This window comes from Trichoplax adhaerens, genomic scaffold, assembly GCF_000150275.1.
Source record: "Trichoplax adhaerens TRIADscaffold_8 genomic scaffold, whole genome shotgun sequence".
NCBI classification, from domain to species: domain Eukaryota; kingdom Metazoa; phylum Placozoa; class Uniplacotomia; order Trichoplacea; family Trichoplacidae; genus Trichoplax; species Trichoplax adhaerens.
In genome coordinates, this window is record NW_002060950.1 from 401,528 (window position 1) to 418,586 (window position 17,059).

The 17,059-nt window shown below is 31.4% G+C and overlaps 1 protein-coding gene across 1 annotated transcript; it reads left to right on the plus strand.

The window, feature by feature from the left end:
* Positions 1-1,632: 1,632 nt before the first annotated feature.
* On the plus strand, positions 1,633-15,868 carry TRIADDRAFT_28438 (uncharacterized protein; the record flags this gene model as incomplete). The annotated part of the gene is made up of 9 exons (XM_002114523.1): positions 1,633-1,749; positions 9,061-9,159; positions 12,106-12,154; positions 14,035-14,122; positions 14,193-14,268; positions 14,589-14,619; positions 14,711-14,797; positions 15,172-15,428; positions 15,794-15,868. The coding sequence occupies 9 exons, from the start codon at positions 1,633-1,635 to the stop codon at positions 15,866-15,868; spliced, it is 879 nt and encodes a 292-aa protein (XP_002114559.1).
* Positions 15,869-17,059: the final 1,191 nt, after the last annotated feature.

Consider the following 17,059-nt stretch of genomic DNA (forward strand, 5'->3'; position numbering starts at 1 on the left):
CATTACCATCTTTAGATTATCATGTAAACTTCTTGTTTTGGTGATTGTTGTTTGCTTTAGTACAGCTTACTTGCATGTTGTTAACGAACTATGATTGCTTACTCTTGATAATGTCGTTTATGATCGCTTAATAGGTTTGCAAGATTGAGATAGTAGGAAACGATCCATTTTCTGTAAACAATGATCAATTCCAATCGTGAAAACGACAATGGACCCTATGTGTTGTAAGTTGTTTTTTTTCCATAGTACAAATTGTAAACGATTAATAGCCTCTTCACCGTTTAATTGGCCATCATCATAGAATTGACGGTTTGATTTCCATCGTCATAGCTTTATTATTAGCGATACTATTTTTGGTTGTTCACGTAAAGGTAGTCCTAGAAGAAGAACGTAATGCTCCAAAATGCAGACTACCCTAGATGAGTTAGAGGGTAGTTATTGCTTTCATCGATCATCTTTCTATACTATTATCATTTATTATATCCGTCTCTCTTCATTTTTTCTCCCATACTCTCAAGTAGAACAGTATTACTCTATTTGTTCAAGCTAGAAAGATATCGTAAAAGCCATTCAACGATCCTACACGGGTCATTGGATAGCTAACTTTTAATCTACTTTGATGGTATTTCTAATTTAATATCCAAGACTGAATTTTATTTTTACCCTAGAATGATGACTATCAGTGTACCGTTAAGACCTTCTTATGATAATAGTCATTCTTATTTCAGTTCTCATTTCATGTAGCTTTTACATTAAAATAGAGGTGAAATAGTATAGGATAAGATGAAGAAAATTGCTAAGATGTAAATAGCAAACTCGTTTTTCTATTCATATTGCATTCATAATTCAATAACGACATTATCGTTGCGTTTACTTTTAAGAATAATGCCAATTTTTATACCCTTGATGGCTCTATCATCATTGATGGAGTGGAGTAGCAGTACTGTAGAGAATTGAAATTCAAGAAATTAAATGATTCTACCGTTGATTTGTGCAATCGAGTGATTAGTTTGATTTTACCCCCATTATGGCGAAAACTAGACTTGAAATCGCTCCTCGAGCCTGTGAAGATAGTCAACAGATATGATCAACAGCAGTTTAGCCGATATCCTGTCATCTAATTACTGTGCATTTTCCTACGAAAGTAACTGTATATACGGCGGTATTCTTTGTTGCTCACCATTTTGATTCTATAATTGTTTTGGATTGCCCATTTGACTATATTAATCATTAATCTACATGGAGATTTGGTAACGGGAAACCAATGCGTGCTGATATTGGAAATTTATACTAAATTAGTCATCCAATGGACATCAATTCGATGTCTTTTCAGATAGTTCCCAATTTTGTTGTCTTTCTATATGTGGTCTAACTCATCTGGCAACGATTAATCATCGATTGATGGTTCAAACCGATCGTACTTTGTACACCTTTTTTCTTTACCTTCTTTATATCATAACTGGAGTAAAATCGCATGTTAAAAGTGTTGATTACAACAAAATACGCGTTTGTGGAAGGGAGGAAGGAAGGAAAAATAAAATAAAAAATCTTCTCGAGCGTTGATTATAATTATTAAATAGCATAGTTGATAATCCTATCTATTACTTATTGGTGGACTAATCTATTTTCAATATGGATCTATTCTATTATAGATATATCGGTAATTTAGATCGTCAAACTACAGAACAATCTATTGGCGAACTATTTGCAAAATTTGGTGCAATTAAACGTTGCAAATTGATCACTGAGGTAAGTAAAACAAAATGGAATTTTTTCAAGACATTAGAATACGTGGTGGGACAAGAATGATCCAATCAGGCTTTAGTCAACTTTTTTCATTTTCTACATATTCTATTCTATCAATCTATTTTTAATAGATTGCGTTTTGTTTTTATTCATGTTTTTGTTAACTCATTTTATTCAACTCATCGTGTCATTTTCTTGTGCTTTGACAAGATTGAATACACATTTTGCAATTTATTTTTGATCGACGACAATTGCTACAACGGCTACTACTCGTTGTACATGTATTTATGATCATTTATCCAATGTAGTAGATCATTTTATTCGAGCTGAATAGCGTAAGTGGTACATTGTTTAGACTGGATAGTTGTATTTTTTTTGGGGGGGGGGGATCTATCGCCTACAAATTTAAATCTGCAAATGGATCCAATAAGGGCAATATTGAGTACTTGTAGACTCTGGTTGAAAAAGAAGCTTTGATCTATGGTATTCACGCATACCAGATGATTATTAAGAGAATAATCGTAGTATGAAATAGATTTGACCATCATTGGACAGTCAAGATAGTTTAAGCTCTTATTTTCATTTTTGATTCCCTTGATTGGAAATTGGAATTTTCTTCATTACCAGGTATTGTTAAAGAAATGGATAAATTTCTATCGGCATCATGACGCGATTGGCGGCGTAATAGAGAACTTGATTTTGAAGGAGTAAATTAAGCAACGAGATGAAATTCTATCCATTTCATTTTTTTTGTTGTTGTTTAACCTTTAGATAATGATCAACATTGGATGTTCAACGATCATGTTGATATTGCTTTGTTCATCATTCAACTGGATAGGCCGGATAATAGAAACATATTACCGTATCTTGACAAGATTATTCAAGTAGTTTGTTTAACTTTGGCTAATCATCTTCATTTCACTACAACAAGATTGTAATACATTATTCTTCATGCATTCACGATTACTATTGACTTTAAGCTTGTTACCGACCGCTATGCTTTAGACTGCTTGATAGAACCTGATGATCATTTATTTAATTTCAATCCGATTGAACAATGAGTTGACTAAAAAAATAAGCAAAACTCTCAATATTAGAGTTGATCATTTCTATAGTATGGTCCAAATTACTCCAATTTTTATTTTTATTTGAATTAGTAATGATTGAATATGGGTCGAAACTCTGTACAACATGATGATCATCTCTATGGACTATTGGATTAAACTTGAGTCAAGATGGACTCAACAAATTAGAAAAGTTCTTATTACTCATCACGTAGAGAATGTGCGAATTACTCTCCCTCTCTATCATTTGAATCCTATAATTTGATTAATCAGCATTTATTCCTCTCGAATATTGAATATAATATAATCGTTGATTTAACTTGAATCAAAGTGGGCATTATTCGCTAAACAAATTAGAAGAGTTTTTAGTATTACCGTAGCGTTTATCGTATGCAAAATGATTAATTTACTCTCCTTTTCTCTATCGTTTGAATGCTATAATTGGATTAATTAGTATTTATTCCTCTTGAACATTTGATAACATAATCAATGATTTAACTTAAGTCATATTATTAGACAATCATTTCACTAAACAAATTAGAAAAAAATTGCTAGTTATAGCATTTATCATGCGTAGAATGATCGAATTACTCTTCTCTTGATCATTTTAATCAGTAAGACAGAATTTGATTAATCCGTATTTATTCCTTCTGAATATTGGTACTACATGATGGCTTTTAATTAAATTGGACTATTGATTGAGCTTAAATCAAGTTAGACAATTATTTCACTAAACATATTAGAAAATGGCTGCTATTAGCATTTATCGCGCGTAGAATGATTAAGTTACTCTTCTCTCGTCATTTTAATCAGTAAGATATAACTTGATTAATCAACATTTATTCTTCCTCAACATTGGCTACAAAATAATTGATTTAACTTGCGGATAATCAGTTCACTAAAGAAATTCGAAAATTTTCCAATAATGTACTAGCATTTATCGTGCGTAGAATTATCAAATTACTCTTATCCTTATCATTTTAATCAGATAGAATCTGATTAATCAGTATTTATTCCTCTTTAACATGGTTACAACACAATCATTAATTGAATGTGAGTTATATCGGAAAATCAATTCGATAAACAAATTATAAAAATGGCTAATATTAGCATTTATCATGCGTAGACTGATCAAGTTACTCCTCTCTCTCAGTTACTTAATCTATAAAATAGAATTTGATTAATCAGTATTTATTCCTCCTCAATATGGATTACAACACGATCAATAATTGAGTTTGAGACAGATTGGACAATTATTTCCATAAACAAATTATGTACGCTCGTAGAATCAGAAAAGTTGCCAATACTATGTTTATCGTGCGTCGAATGATCAAGTAACTCCTCTCGCTGTTATTTTAATTAGCAAAATAGAAATTTGATCAATCAGTATTTATTCCTCAATATGGATTACAACGTGATCATAGAGCTCGAGTCTTGTCGAGTTATCATTTTCGCTAATAAATTCTCCCAAATAAGTCCCCAATCGTAGGATTTATCGTATATGCAATAGCCAAGCAACTGCCTTTTCCATTTGAATTCGCATTAATTCATCATAAGCATCGATAGAACATGAATAACGTTAGCTTAACTAGACAATAAATTGAACCTGAGCCTCATTCGATAATCCTTTCTCTTAAAAATGAGCAAAAGCTCCCGAATGAGAAGATTGATCATTCATAGAGTAACCAAGTTACTCCTCTTCTCTCATTTTAATCGGTAAGATGGAATTTGATTCGTCAGTATGGTATTGATTCATGGAGAACAGAGGTAGTACTAGAGGATTATTTGTTTAGATGGACTACTGATTGAATCTGAATCCACTTAGATCGTCATTTTACAACTCGAGTTAAGCCTACTTAGAAAGTGATTCTCTCCCTCAATTATACGTTATGCAGATAAAATTAAATGGTTATCCACCCTAAACATGGGTCATAACCATGGGTATAACTTGAGCTCAATTCGCTAATCCTTAGAGTAAAAATAAGCAAAGCCCTTATAGGCATGGGATAGAAATGCCTGATTTTGCTTTCTCTCATGGCGTTGTTGCTTTTCAATCCACTTTGATCAAGGTCCTTTGGATCTCATATTAGTAAGGTTCACTAGTTACTTTGGTTAGTCCAAACTACGTCGTAGACCAATGAAAATTTCCTAACCTAAATTACAATCCATGTTTTAGTTTCATTTTTTATATGGCTTCTAGCCTAACATTCTGCATAGGATTAATCAGGAGAACACACAATCACCAAAAATTTATCGTAGTGACTGACCTTGAATTGCGCTCTGCCCTAAATGAAGTTACCTTAAGCCTTAGACAATTGTCGAAATTATACGTTTGGATATTGCTTTCGAGGCTCTAATTTTGTGTTGTAAAAATAAAATGGGTGAAAATGTCAAAAAAAGTGGAAGGTAGCATTATGCCCAAAATGAAAGTACATCGATTTCGTTGCCAAGAACTTCAAGCCTTGTTGATAATGGATAAATTAGAATGATGATATTCTACTTGGCATATGACAAGAGAGAAGAATACTTGTTTTATCCCTTATTATAGTACAAGAAATGGATTTTTACAACTGTCCATCAAGGATTACAAGTGATTTCTAAGTCAACTTGTATAGAGATTCGATCAAGGATTCTCAATCGCCATGATATCCTAACCTCTTCAACAGCCATCTGCTGCTAGTCTAATAATACATTTATTGCAATCACGATGGATTGGATTAACTTCCATTGCAGTCATAATAGATTTATTTTATTGACTCGAGGCGCCGAAAGCTTTTTCAATATTTTCCAAATAGAACCTAAGCAATACTGTGAGTACATGAACCATTTCTACGACTTCTATCCAACCTGCCTAATCTCAGCGATTTTACGTTATCACTTGATTTTATAAACCAGAATAAATTTAATTAATCATCATCCTTATTCTGAAAAAGCATCCAAATTAATGGATCGTTAATTGAGTATGATGGAGGTCTAAAACTCAGATACAGCGAATGTCTTGTTTCATCATGAATAAATCAACTCAAAAAATGAAAAGTAAAATGATTTATGAATGACTGTTATAACCCATATTTAATGGACTAAATTTCAGCGTTTATTTAGCTCTCTTTTCGTAAAAATTGTGTGCACGTATAGTGACCATTCTACAGCCCATACTTAAAGGATCGAATACTAGAGCTCAACGCTATCCAATTTCTAGCACTAATTACTACAGTAAATTGTATTGTCGATAAATGCTTAACGGATCCATTTCTAACGTTATTAACCTCCTTCCTTAAAATGATTGATAATAACTAAAGTGCTAAAACAAATGCTTAGCATGATCCAATTTCTAGCGTTAGTGAGCTCCTTTCTTAAAACGGTTTATTATGACTAGGTTATTAGATCCTTTCTTAATATAATTAAGAACGTCCACGGTACTCCAGCCTATGCTTAACACGATGCAATCTTTAGCCTTCTTGAGCACCTTTCTGCAGCCGAGACGACGATCTACCAGGGTATGTAGCGTAATCGATAATCTACTAGCGAGCTCCATCGTCTGTCTTCTAACGCAAATGATCCTTTGGCAATATTGTGGAGGATGGCATACTGCCAATCTTCACGATCGAATTGGATCAGGGTATTCTTCTCATCTTACACAGTAGTGGATAGCCTACAATGGCTACTACACATTATTATTGATTTAGCTGGGTAAATCGCATTGGTCCATTTTGTAGCATTATACCAACAAGGCTGTGATGATATCGATCTTTCTTATTAAATTTTATCAATATTCTGTTTTCTTACGCTGACCAATTCCTATACTGCTATTCTCTTCCAATTTCATCCAAATCGATCCTACGTGGTTAACTGACTTTCCCACGACGATATCGATACTGTAAGGAACCAACTTTGTTCTTACTCATATGAACTATAATGTTTTTATTCAGATTGAATTTAAAGCTAAACATTTTAGGTTATATCAGAATAATACTTTTGTGGTTCACTATCGGCATCCTCGTTTAGCTCTTAGTTAATAATAGCTTGTAAACTTAATATATCAGCCATCATAACTACATGACGCTTACGCACCTGCTAGTCTTTTACTGCACAAATGATCTGCTTCTTCTCATCTTATGAACATTTAGGTTTAACAAGTGAAAGCTATCTTATGCTAGTCCTTTACGGTAGGAATAGTTTACTTTTTTTCTTCCTATTTAGGTTTGATAGAGAAAACTATCTTATGCTAATCCTTTGCAGTAGAAACAGTAATTGCTCCTACACCAGTAGAAATTACTCAGCAGTTGTGATACTATACTGGTTATTCAACTTTCATGAGTATTGGTGACGTTCTTATAAGAACAAATAAGATCAATGCACTAATCACTCACTTTTTATTGGAACTCGTCAATAGTTACGGCATAGCGACAAAATAACGCTATCAATAACGCATACTACGTCTTTAGATATATAATTAAGTCATGAAAGAAAGACTAATCATAAGAAATTCGGATATGGTCGTAGAAATACCCGTAAACAAAATATTCAAATGGATTAAAAATTAGAGACGATAGCATAGCTCTGAAATGATCAATTAATTATCACACAAGCGGCTATACTCGTCATCTAGATAGATCTGATCGGCCATTTTAGTAAAGGAACCAGCGCATTTTCTTTCTATTTTGCTTTTTCGAATGATTAAGATCGAATAAAATAGTTTGTAGTCCGTTATTGCAACAGATTCGTATTCACTAAATATTGGACGAGGTCGAAGGTATAATCTTTATTCGATGAATCTTCCTTCAATAACCCAATGAATAAGATTATTTGTATAGGTTATGGATCGTATTCAATCAACGATAACAATCACTATTTACGCATGGATATAGTTGTTGAACTATAATACCAATCATGTTTTCGATTATCTTTCCCACGTACTATTACTATTGATCTTGTTGTGGGCTTTAACAAAGTCTATTTATTGACCAATCCTTTACTTGGAAGGATTTCATTATCTTAGTATACAAGTAAGAATGTGCAAAAATGATATACGTGTATAGAACGATCGATATTTCTATAAGAAAATGATAACGTTGAGTATTTTCCGTGCTAAATAGAATGAGATCAATCCGTGCTGTCTTTTGCGACTAAAAATCGTAATCTGTTCTCGATCACTACTTTAGAGGAGAACAAGTTATACTTGACTTTTGGTGATCAATCCTGTACAAACAATCGATATTGCGTTGAAATCAAGCAATATTAGACCGTTTTCATTTTTAAACTCTCAATATTATCTTACTTGCTCTATTTTGCGGGATATTTTTGGGCATAGTAACTATGTCAAAGCTTAAGGAAGAGATGTATCGATAAAGAAGCATTACTACAATTTATTTCTGTCCTTTTAGTCAGTTTCTTTTTAAACGCTCAATACTATCTTGCTCTATTTTGCGAGATATTCCTTTGCATGTTACCTATGTCAAAGCTTAAGGAGAACATGCGTCGATAAAGAAGCTTTACTATAATTAATTTCAATCCTTGTAGTCAGTAAAAAATGTTATAGCTGCACTACTAGAACGGATCGATTTGTAATCTTACTATGACATTATTCGCTGAGAGCTGTCAATATCCATAAATCGATAGAAAATATCGCCGTGTCACTATGCTTAACTAGGATTTAATATCATAGAAGACCAGTTGGACTAATCCTTAATAAACTTGATCATATATAATATACCTATAGAGATAACCATAGATAGATACCGTAGTGAGTCATGAATTCAAGAGAAAATTAGATTAAAATACAAGTATATTTGTCAGAAAAAATCACCAATTTATACCGCAAAATTCATTATGCGAAGTAGCCTTAAAGATTTCATATACTGTACATGTACCTAAATTGGTATATTAATGCTAGAGCTACTGGTACGGAAAATATCAATAGATAGTAGTAAAGTGGCTGGTAATTTTTAAAATACTCTCATCCGAAACAAAACATGTGGACGTTTGTCTTTCTCAAATTTAAGTGATATAGGTCATTCTCACCGAAGATTTATGCGTTTTAAATCATAGCTATTTGCTATTTGCTTTAAAATCGTCGCTGGGATATTTTAAAACTTTTGAAAGTCCTCAATTATATGATAATAATAATTTTTAATTTTAATGAATTTTCTTATCTTCTTGCCTTGTTATTCTCACCTGGATATGTTTAGTTTGTTTAAACGCTATCGCTTACAGAGCAATAATTTTTATGGACTTTTCTGTCTTAAAATAGCATGGTGGTAATGATCCGTATGGATTTGTTGAATATGCCGAAAAGAATTCTGCAGCACGCGCATTAGATGCAATGAATGGTTATAGCTTTGGCTCAAGGGTAAGTTCGATTAATAAGTAGCGATACCTATAATTTTCAACCTAATTTAATACTGTTTTTTGGCATATGATTAATACTTTAAAAAAGTTTATTGTGTAATAATCCAATAGGGTACCCTAAAAGTATACGATACTTGTTATACACGCTCTTAAATGAGGATTACGAATGTCGACTTTACTATAAATAAAATAGATAGTAGCTGCCGATTGCGTTGCGTTGCGTTAATGAAATTATTTCACTATATTTTTTAAGCGGTTGGCTTAAAACTAACATTTACAGCCTATACTGTAGAACTTGCTTTACAAATGTTATCAATCACAAGCCGCTAACGAAATTATTTCATCCTATTTTTAAGTAACTGATTCACAATTAACATTTACAGCCCTTGCTTTACTAATATTATCAATCAAAAGCCGCTAATTGTGCGCTATTGATAAAATTATTCTCATCCTGTTTTTTGATGAGTTGATTAATAGTTAACATCTACAGTCTATAGAACTTTCTTATTAATATTATCCATCACAAGCTAACAATTTTAAATTTATATGTGCACCAGTATGAGGAAGTGTTTTTTTAGTAATTACCAAAAAGTGATCTCGCCAAGACGCAAGAAAATCTCCACGAAAAGCTAATGCGAGTAAAAAATGAGTTCATAATATTCGCAAAGTCTTCATTTAGACTGACAGTTGAAAAAATTGATGTTCTTATTTGCAAGGAAACGGAATGTCTCTTGCGTTTCATTTAGCTTTATTTAAGAGATATGAAAGATAGTAAAATTATAATTTTAGTATGGGTAATCAACACTTAAATAGGAAGCACTCTAGTTATCTTCTCTCTAAGAATGTAACGCGGATGATGATATGATATCAGGATGTCAAATCTTTTTAATTTGATCTTATTAATACACTAATCGATACAATTTTAATCGAACGAAAGGATTTTTTATAAAGACTAACGTAATAGTAGAGCTTACGATAGATGACATTCAGAATATTCTACATTTCATATCTCTACTACGCAGCTAAAATCATCAAATACACTTTTCATATGTACATTCTAATTAATTAAATTAATAGGATATGGAGATTTTATGATAATATTAGAGTAGATTGATTTATATTTTTGGTACAATGAATAGATTTTACTTAATTGAAATTAGTTCAGCAGATATTAAAATGAAAAATATGAATATTATTTTATACTTATTACATGCCAATGTAATGGATGGTAATCTACTAAACTATTGGCATCCATATTATAAAAATTTATAAAAGATGAAACAACGATCATTTTTTTGTATATCGTTGATAGATAATAGCTTAAAAAAATTGTCCGTTGTCGATGTTGTTGATCCAATTTCAACTTCCCATACTCATTTCCATCTATTGTTATTTCTCCTACTTTTACGGATTGCTTTGTAACTCTTTACGACGTCTGTCTTCCGCAATCTTTTATGCTTAATGTGTTCCCTTCCCCTCATTTGTCTTTATTGCGTACTGGCTCTCTGTTCCACTTGATATACTCTTTCTTCCATTTTTACTGTAATCGCAATTGTTAATAATACGGGTATACTCACGATATCATATCTAAGAAAACAATTACCAATAATACATTAGTACCCATAGGTTGGGATAAATTAATTTAGTTCTTAAATAGGGATTTCTGTTGCTAACTTGATTTTATAAACTACATCTCATCACCTACGGTAATGTCAAAATATTTCTTACAGATTATTTCACGCTTCTACTCGTTTACTTCTGACGGCATTGAATCATTTTCCATTTACAGCTACTTAACAGACTAATTATTGCTTACGGCTGATTTTAGATTATACTTATTGTATCTTTTGTAATTTAAAAAAATGATATGACATTATCTAGAGTTAAAAGAAAGATTCATGAACTTATTGGTAAAATTTAGTATATAGTAATACTGTACTTTACAGTACCTTGCCAAAATTTAGTAATTCAATTTACTTGACTATAATTAAGGAATACTATTGTGTTATAACTAACATCTTGCACCATCAACCATTAATAGAAATGCACATGCAAAAAGTATACGGTATGCTAACTATATCTATCCGCTAAGATGAAGTTATTCCAATACTTGAATGAAAGTCAGTATATCCCCTCTTTTTTAAAATAATCACGATATCTCACCTTAATTATACATAATTAATATCTTTATTATCGATTCGTTTAATTCGGTTATAATGGCATCGATCATATCAGTAAAATTCGTTAATTAATTCAGATATCACATAAAGTTAAATGTAGTGAATACATTTTGCCTCAATAACAATCCAATCGATAATTGGTCAAATTTAGGATGGAAATAGTTTTAGTAATTTTTTAATTTACTCATCCGGATTGCCGCTTTTCATTCATTACTACTGATTTAAAACGTTCTTTAGTACCTTTCCTAATACACATTAATTTTTCCTTAAGAATGTGGAGAAATTGAGTACAATAACACCTCCAAAATTACTATTCATATGCATGTAATAGCACAATTTATTTTTGATTACTTCTCAATGAATCGATGACAAACCCCTACAAGGGAGTTGACATTTTTAATCCGTTCTAGAATTATAACACACTACAATGTAACTTCATGCAAGAAATAATTAATGAGAGATTGCAGTTTGGTCTACCTTTGCAATTTAATGATAGTTTGTAGCTGAAGTAGTAGTTCTTTTTTTATTGAGTTGTGATCTTTTAATCCTATGGAATTTGCCATCTTAAAACCTTAGCGTGTATTGATGAGAATACTTCCTTCTTTCTAATCAATTTTAAAAAAGTAAAAATTTGTTTCAATTAAATTAGGAACTCCCATTTTTTTATACTATTGACATAGATCTTACGATACTTTGTTGATATTCTTTCCGATCATTTCATAATCGTTTCTAACAACTGGATTTGCATAATATTGATTTCATTATAGGCAATCAAGGTTAACTGGGCTACCAATTCTAGCATGAGAAAAGACACAAGTAAGCTTAACTTTCATGTTCTATTAAAGTTTTGAACTATATCATAGATTGCCTAAGTTGTAATTCCGATGTCTATATTCGTTTGAAGAAATATCTTTTTATTATTACTATGAGATAAAACGTTCAATCGTAAACTAGCTATCTGTTACTGTGATTCAATTTATACTTGAAAATGGACGAATGCTTTTAGTATAGTATTCACAAACCGACTCTGTGATAGACAACGTGTACTTTGGTGGTGGGGCTGAATTATAGAATTTTCTTTTCCCGTATATATTTCCTTGCGTATATATACTGTAATTCATACTTAATATATTGTAGTTTGATACTGTAAGCATAGCTAATAGTTATTATTTAAAATTAGATTTTAGGTGCAAATGAATTATACAGTAATTATAATTATTAGTTTCAAATAGGCTAAGAAACAAAATGAAGCTGTGTAGTAAAACTTCAGTCTGTTGCTAATACATGTAAATTCCTTGCAAATACATACTATAAAGGTAGCTAACATTTCAAGTATTAGCTATAATCGGTATATATTCCTAAACATCGCATAAATAATAACCAATCAACCCTAAAGGTAAACAGGGTATACCGAGTCTAATTTTATTAATTAATAACTCGAAGAATATATTGACAGTTTGCACTGTTGTCAGTTATAACCGCTACCATGAATTCTAAAATTTAAGATGATGTTAACATAAACGTAATTTCATTGTTTATTGCGTTTATTCTTCCTAAATTGCGAAATTAAACCAAATATTATTAAAGAATATACCTGCTATAATGTTATAAAATGTTGGATAGATGTAGTAAAATATACATTTAGATACACACCCAATATCCATACTACAGTATATTGAATTAATCGTAGTTTTTCTGATATTATACTATCCAAACAAGAACTAGGATGCACAGTATGGTCAATAAATACGCTATCTTTCTTTTATGCCTAATTATCTTATTCAATGTAACGATGATAGTCGATTCTATAAGATATATTATGTTTTAGCGTATGCACAAAAAATAGAATAGGCTTCTTTATACCGTTCTATACTATTTCTAATATACTGACGAGTATCAGATTGACTGTATGCCTGATGCAGTACGAGGAAAACCTATTATTAATATTGCATTTGCATCTTTTATTAAGGTTACAGTGCTAATGTACATATACTATATTAATGTGTCTTGATAACGAATTTGCCATTTCATATAGAAATATTTTTCACGAATTCAGTTTCTTAATCGGATAAATTTTGCAGCGAAAATCAGCTCATGCATGACTTATGAAGGCATGCATTTTATTTCATAATTAGAACAAAGCGTTATTGTAATAGTACCCTTAATTTTTTTTAATTTGCTCTTGACATATCGGCATATAAGAGGATGATTTTGAAGTCTCGTGTTAGATAGGCTGTAATATTAAGGTTATCTATCAGATGGACTGACTAAAGAGCACTTATTGGTGGTTATTAGTGTAATTTCACTCCCGAATTGATTAATCTATCTCAAATAGATTTCTATATTTACATGCATTTACCGCATTGATATTATACATTTATCATGCTAGTCAATCAAGTATAGGTAGTGAGATATCCGCTAACAGATGCAGATGAAATTTTATTTTCACTTCCAAACCTAAAAAATTTTATGACTTATAAATGCCGTATGGTAGTCATGTAATTATTATTTTAACTGCACTCAATGCCGCTTCAAAATTAGCTTCTATATCATGATAAATTGACGCTATATCATCCAGAATATTTCTTAAATGTTAACCTTCTTATGTCATTAAAATTTCATACTCAGTAGTATCTTATGAAATAGACTCTATCTAAAGCGAATAATTACTTACATGTGATACATTATATTATTAGATCATTACCACATCTTTGTTGGAGATTTGAGTCCTGATATTGATACAACGTTACTTCGAAGTGCTTTTAATCAATTTGGTCATGTATCGTAAGTACTATTATCTAATTTTTCTTGATCCATAACGACATAAGATATAATTCAATCATTTTTGATCTAGTGATGCTAGGGTAGTGAAAGATTCCGCCACTGGAAAGCCAAGAGGATATGGATTTGTATCATATCAGTTCAAACATGTAAGTATAACGGATAAAAAAATTTTTAACTTTAAAAGAATGTAAGTGCGACTCTAGTTTGTCTTCTCTGAATTGAGTACAGTAGTATAATGATCGAATTTATCATCACTGAAGTACAATTGCGCCAGTATTGCAGAAAGTGCTAGCGAAAATGATTTTATTTACTCAAACCATAGTGATTATCAATCAAATATTGCTATAATTTTATATGTAATAATCGTTGCATGTTTGATTCAAGATACTTTAAAATAAAGGTAGCAACTAAGCAGATAATGTGATACACAGTAGTTATAAATTACTTATATTAATTTTTCTTATAGGAAGCGGAAAATGCAATGCAATCAATGAACGGTGAGATAAAATCTAAATAGTTATATCATGTTTTTCCAGCAATTTAATAATACTCATAACACAAATATACTTGATTTTAAATTGAACGTAGGCGCTTGGCTTGGTGGTAGAAATATCCGTACTAACTGGGCTACTCGCAAGCCTGGAGCAACAACTAATCGGCAAAATAGCGACTCAAGTAAGATTCAATACGAATACGAATAATTTAAATTTGAAATTTAAAGTTAAAAAATGGATCACCAAGAATTGGCTTTCTAACTTTAGAGTCTGATCACGTTGTATAGAATTATCCTAAGTAAAGAATAAATAACGAATTACTAAATCCATAAAATCCATTACTAGTTCCATATTTTTGATGAATAATGTACTATCGTTATTTTGGTAGTCTAATTTCTTAGTTAATGATGGTCTAATACAGTATTGTCGCTTTCATATACGCGTACGGCTAATGACTTAGTTAAAATATCAATAAATGAAGCAGGATATGTATAGTATACTTGTAAAACGTTCATTAATCAACTTTCTACCATATGGCGTGCTTCAAAATTCAAGGTTCAACAAAATCATTAAATTATGACGAAATATATCTACAAACTGCTGTTTACAATTGTACCGTCTACGTTGGTAACTTAAGTGCTGGAACTACGGAAGAAACTTTGCGGCGCATTTTTATTCCGTTCGGTCCTATTGCAGACATTAGAGTCTTTCCCGATAAAAACTACGCCTTTATTCGTTATATGTCGCATGATCATGCTACCAATGCTATCGTAGTAATCCATGGTACTGCAGTTGAGGGATCACAAGTTAAGGTAAAGAAAGAAATTTCTAATTTTGTCGCAGATGCATATATTTACGAGGTTAAATATCATGTATTCCTTCGTGTGTCATTGAGATGGCAAATTTAAAACATATCTTAGTGTATCTTCTATACTAAAATGAGGATATTAAGCACATGGCCGATTAAAACAATATAACCTACTGATCGTCGACAGTCGATTATAATTAGAATAGATTAGTTAAAATTTGATCGCTCAAACAATAGGGTAAATTATGTACACATTTATCTAGAATATTTCTATCCAATAGGATAGAGTAACCTACATGCGTATATTTAGTTCGACTTTATCTTATTATGACTTAAATAATACATGCATATCCTCATTTGATTCTTTAGTGTTCCTGGGGTAAGGAAGCAAATGATCCAATATTGGCTCAACAGGTGAATTTAATTAAACTAATTTCAACATGATGATTTTAAATATAATTTAGACACTTAATACTCTTATGGTATAATTAAATATTCAAAATAACGTGTATGTCATCTAGGCACAACAGCAATTACAATTTCCGCAGTATTATTTTCAACAACAACCTCAGCAAGTTTTCCAACAGCAGCCACAACCATTTATGCAGCCGATACCAGCACCGCCATATCAAGTGTATACTCAATATCAACAATTTGGGTAAGATGCCATAATCTATAAAATTTACTTTTCCAAGTATATGAAGAGCTTATAACGCAATATAACTGGTCTAATCGACATTAGCTGGAATTGGAAAGCGTAAAAAGAATTAATATATTGTTGTGATATTTACTGGACCGATGATAAGTAATTTATGAATGTTATACTAATTTACATCCTATCTATCTCTTTTAGTAATCCCGTAATGATTCCCATGGTGCAACAAACTGCTTATGCAAATCAAGTTACTCCGAGTACACAACAGCAAGCACAAATGATTCCAACTCAGCAATCATTAGGTGTGGTAACTCCTGCAGCTGCACGTGGTGCTCCAATTCTACCAGCACCACAGCCAGCTACAGCAACAAGTTATCCAGCGATGCAGCAAAGCTATCAAGTACAGTAATTACGCCATCAAGTAACATGAATGAATTAACACCTACAATCAGCCAATACTAAAAACCGATTATCCATCATACAAATCTAATTAATTCAGCATATTATGTAATTATCTAACTAAGATTAGTCTTCATTTATGACTAATTCTTCAGTTAAAGGTGCAGAGCAAGTTTGAAGGAAAATACTTCCTATATAAATATTATCATTTATATTGCATGATTTAAGAATTGATGGAAATATCAACAGAAAACAGCAATTGTGATAGTTATGATGACCAAGTTTATGGCAGAAATGATACCATCATTTTACTGATATAGAAAATTCAGGCCTACAATAATAGTAAGAATAATGTAAGAACATGACTAATAACATATTTGAAATCCTTTTCTGTGAATCGATACACAAAATGCCTAATTAGATAGATCAGATTCAATTTGCTATTATATATTAGTAGTTACGGGTAATGAGAGCTATCATACGTTGATGAAAAGAAAAAAATACGAATAGAATTATAAGCTAATTTTTAAAATGGACAATTTTTTTAATTGACGTTTTGAGAAGAGACAATTTCATTAATT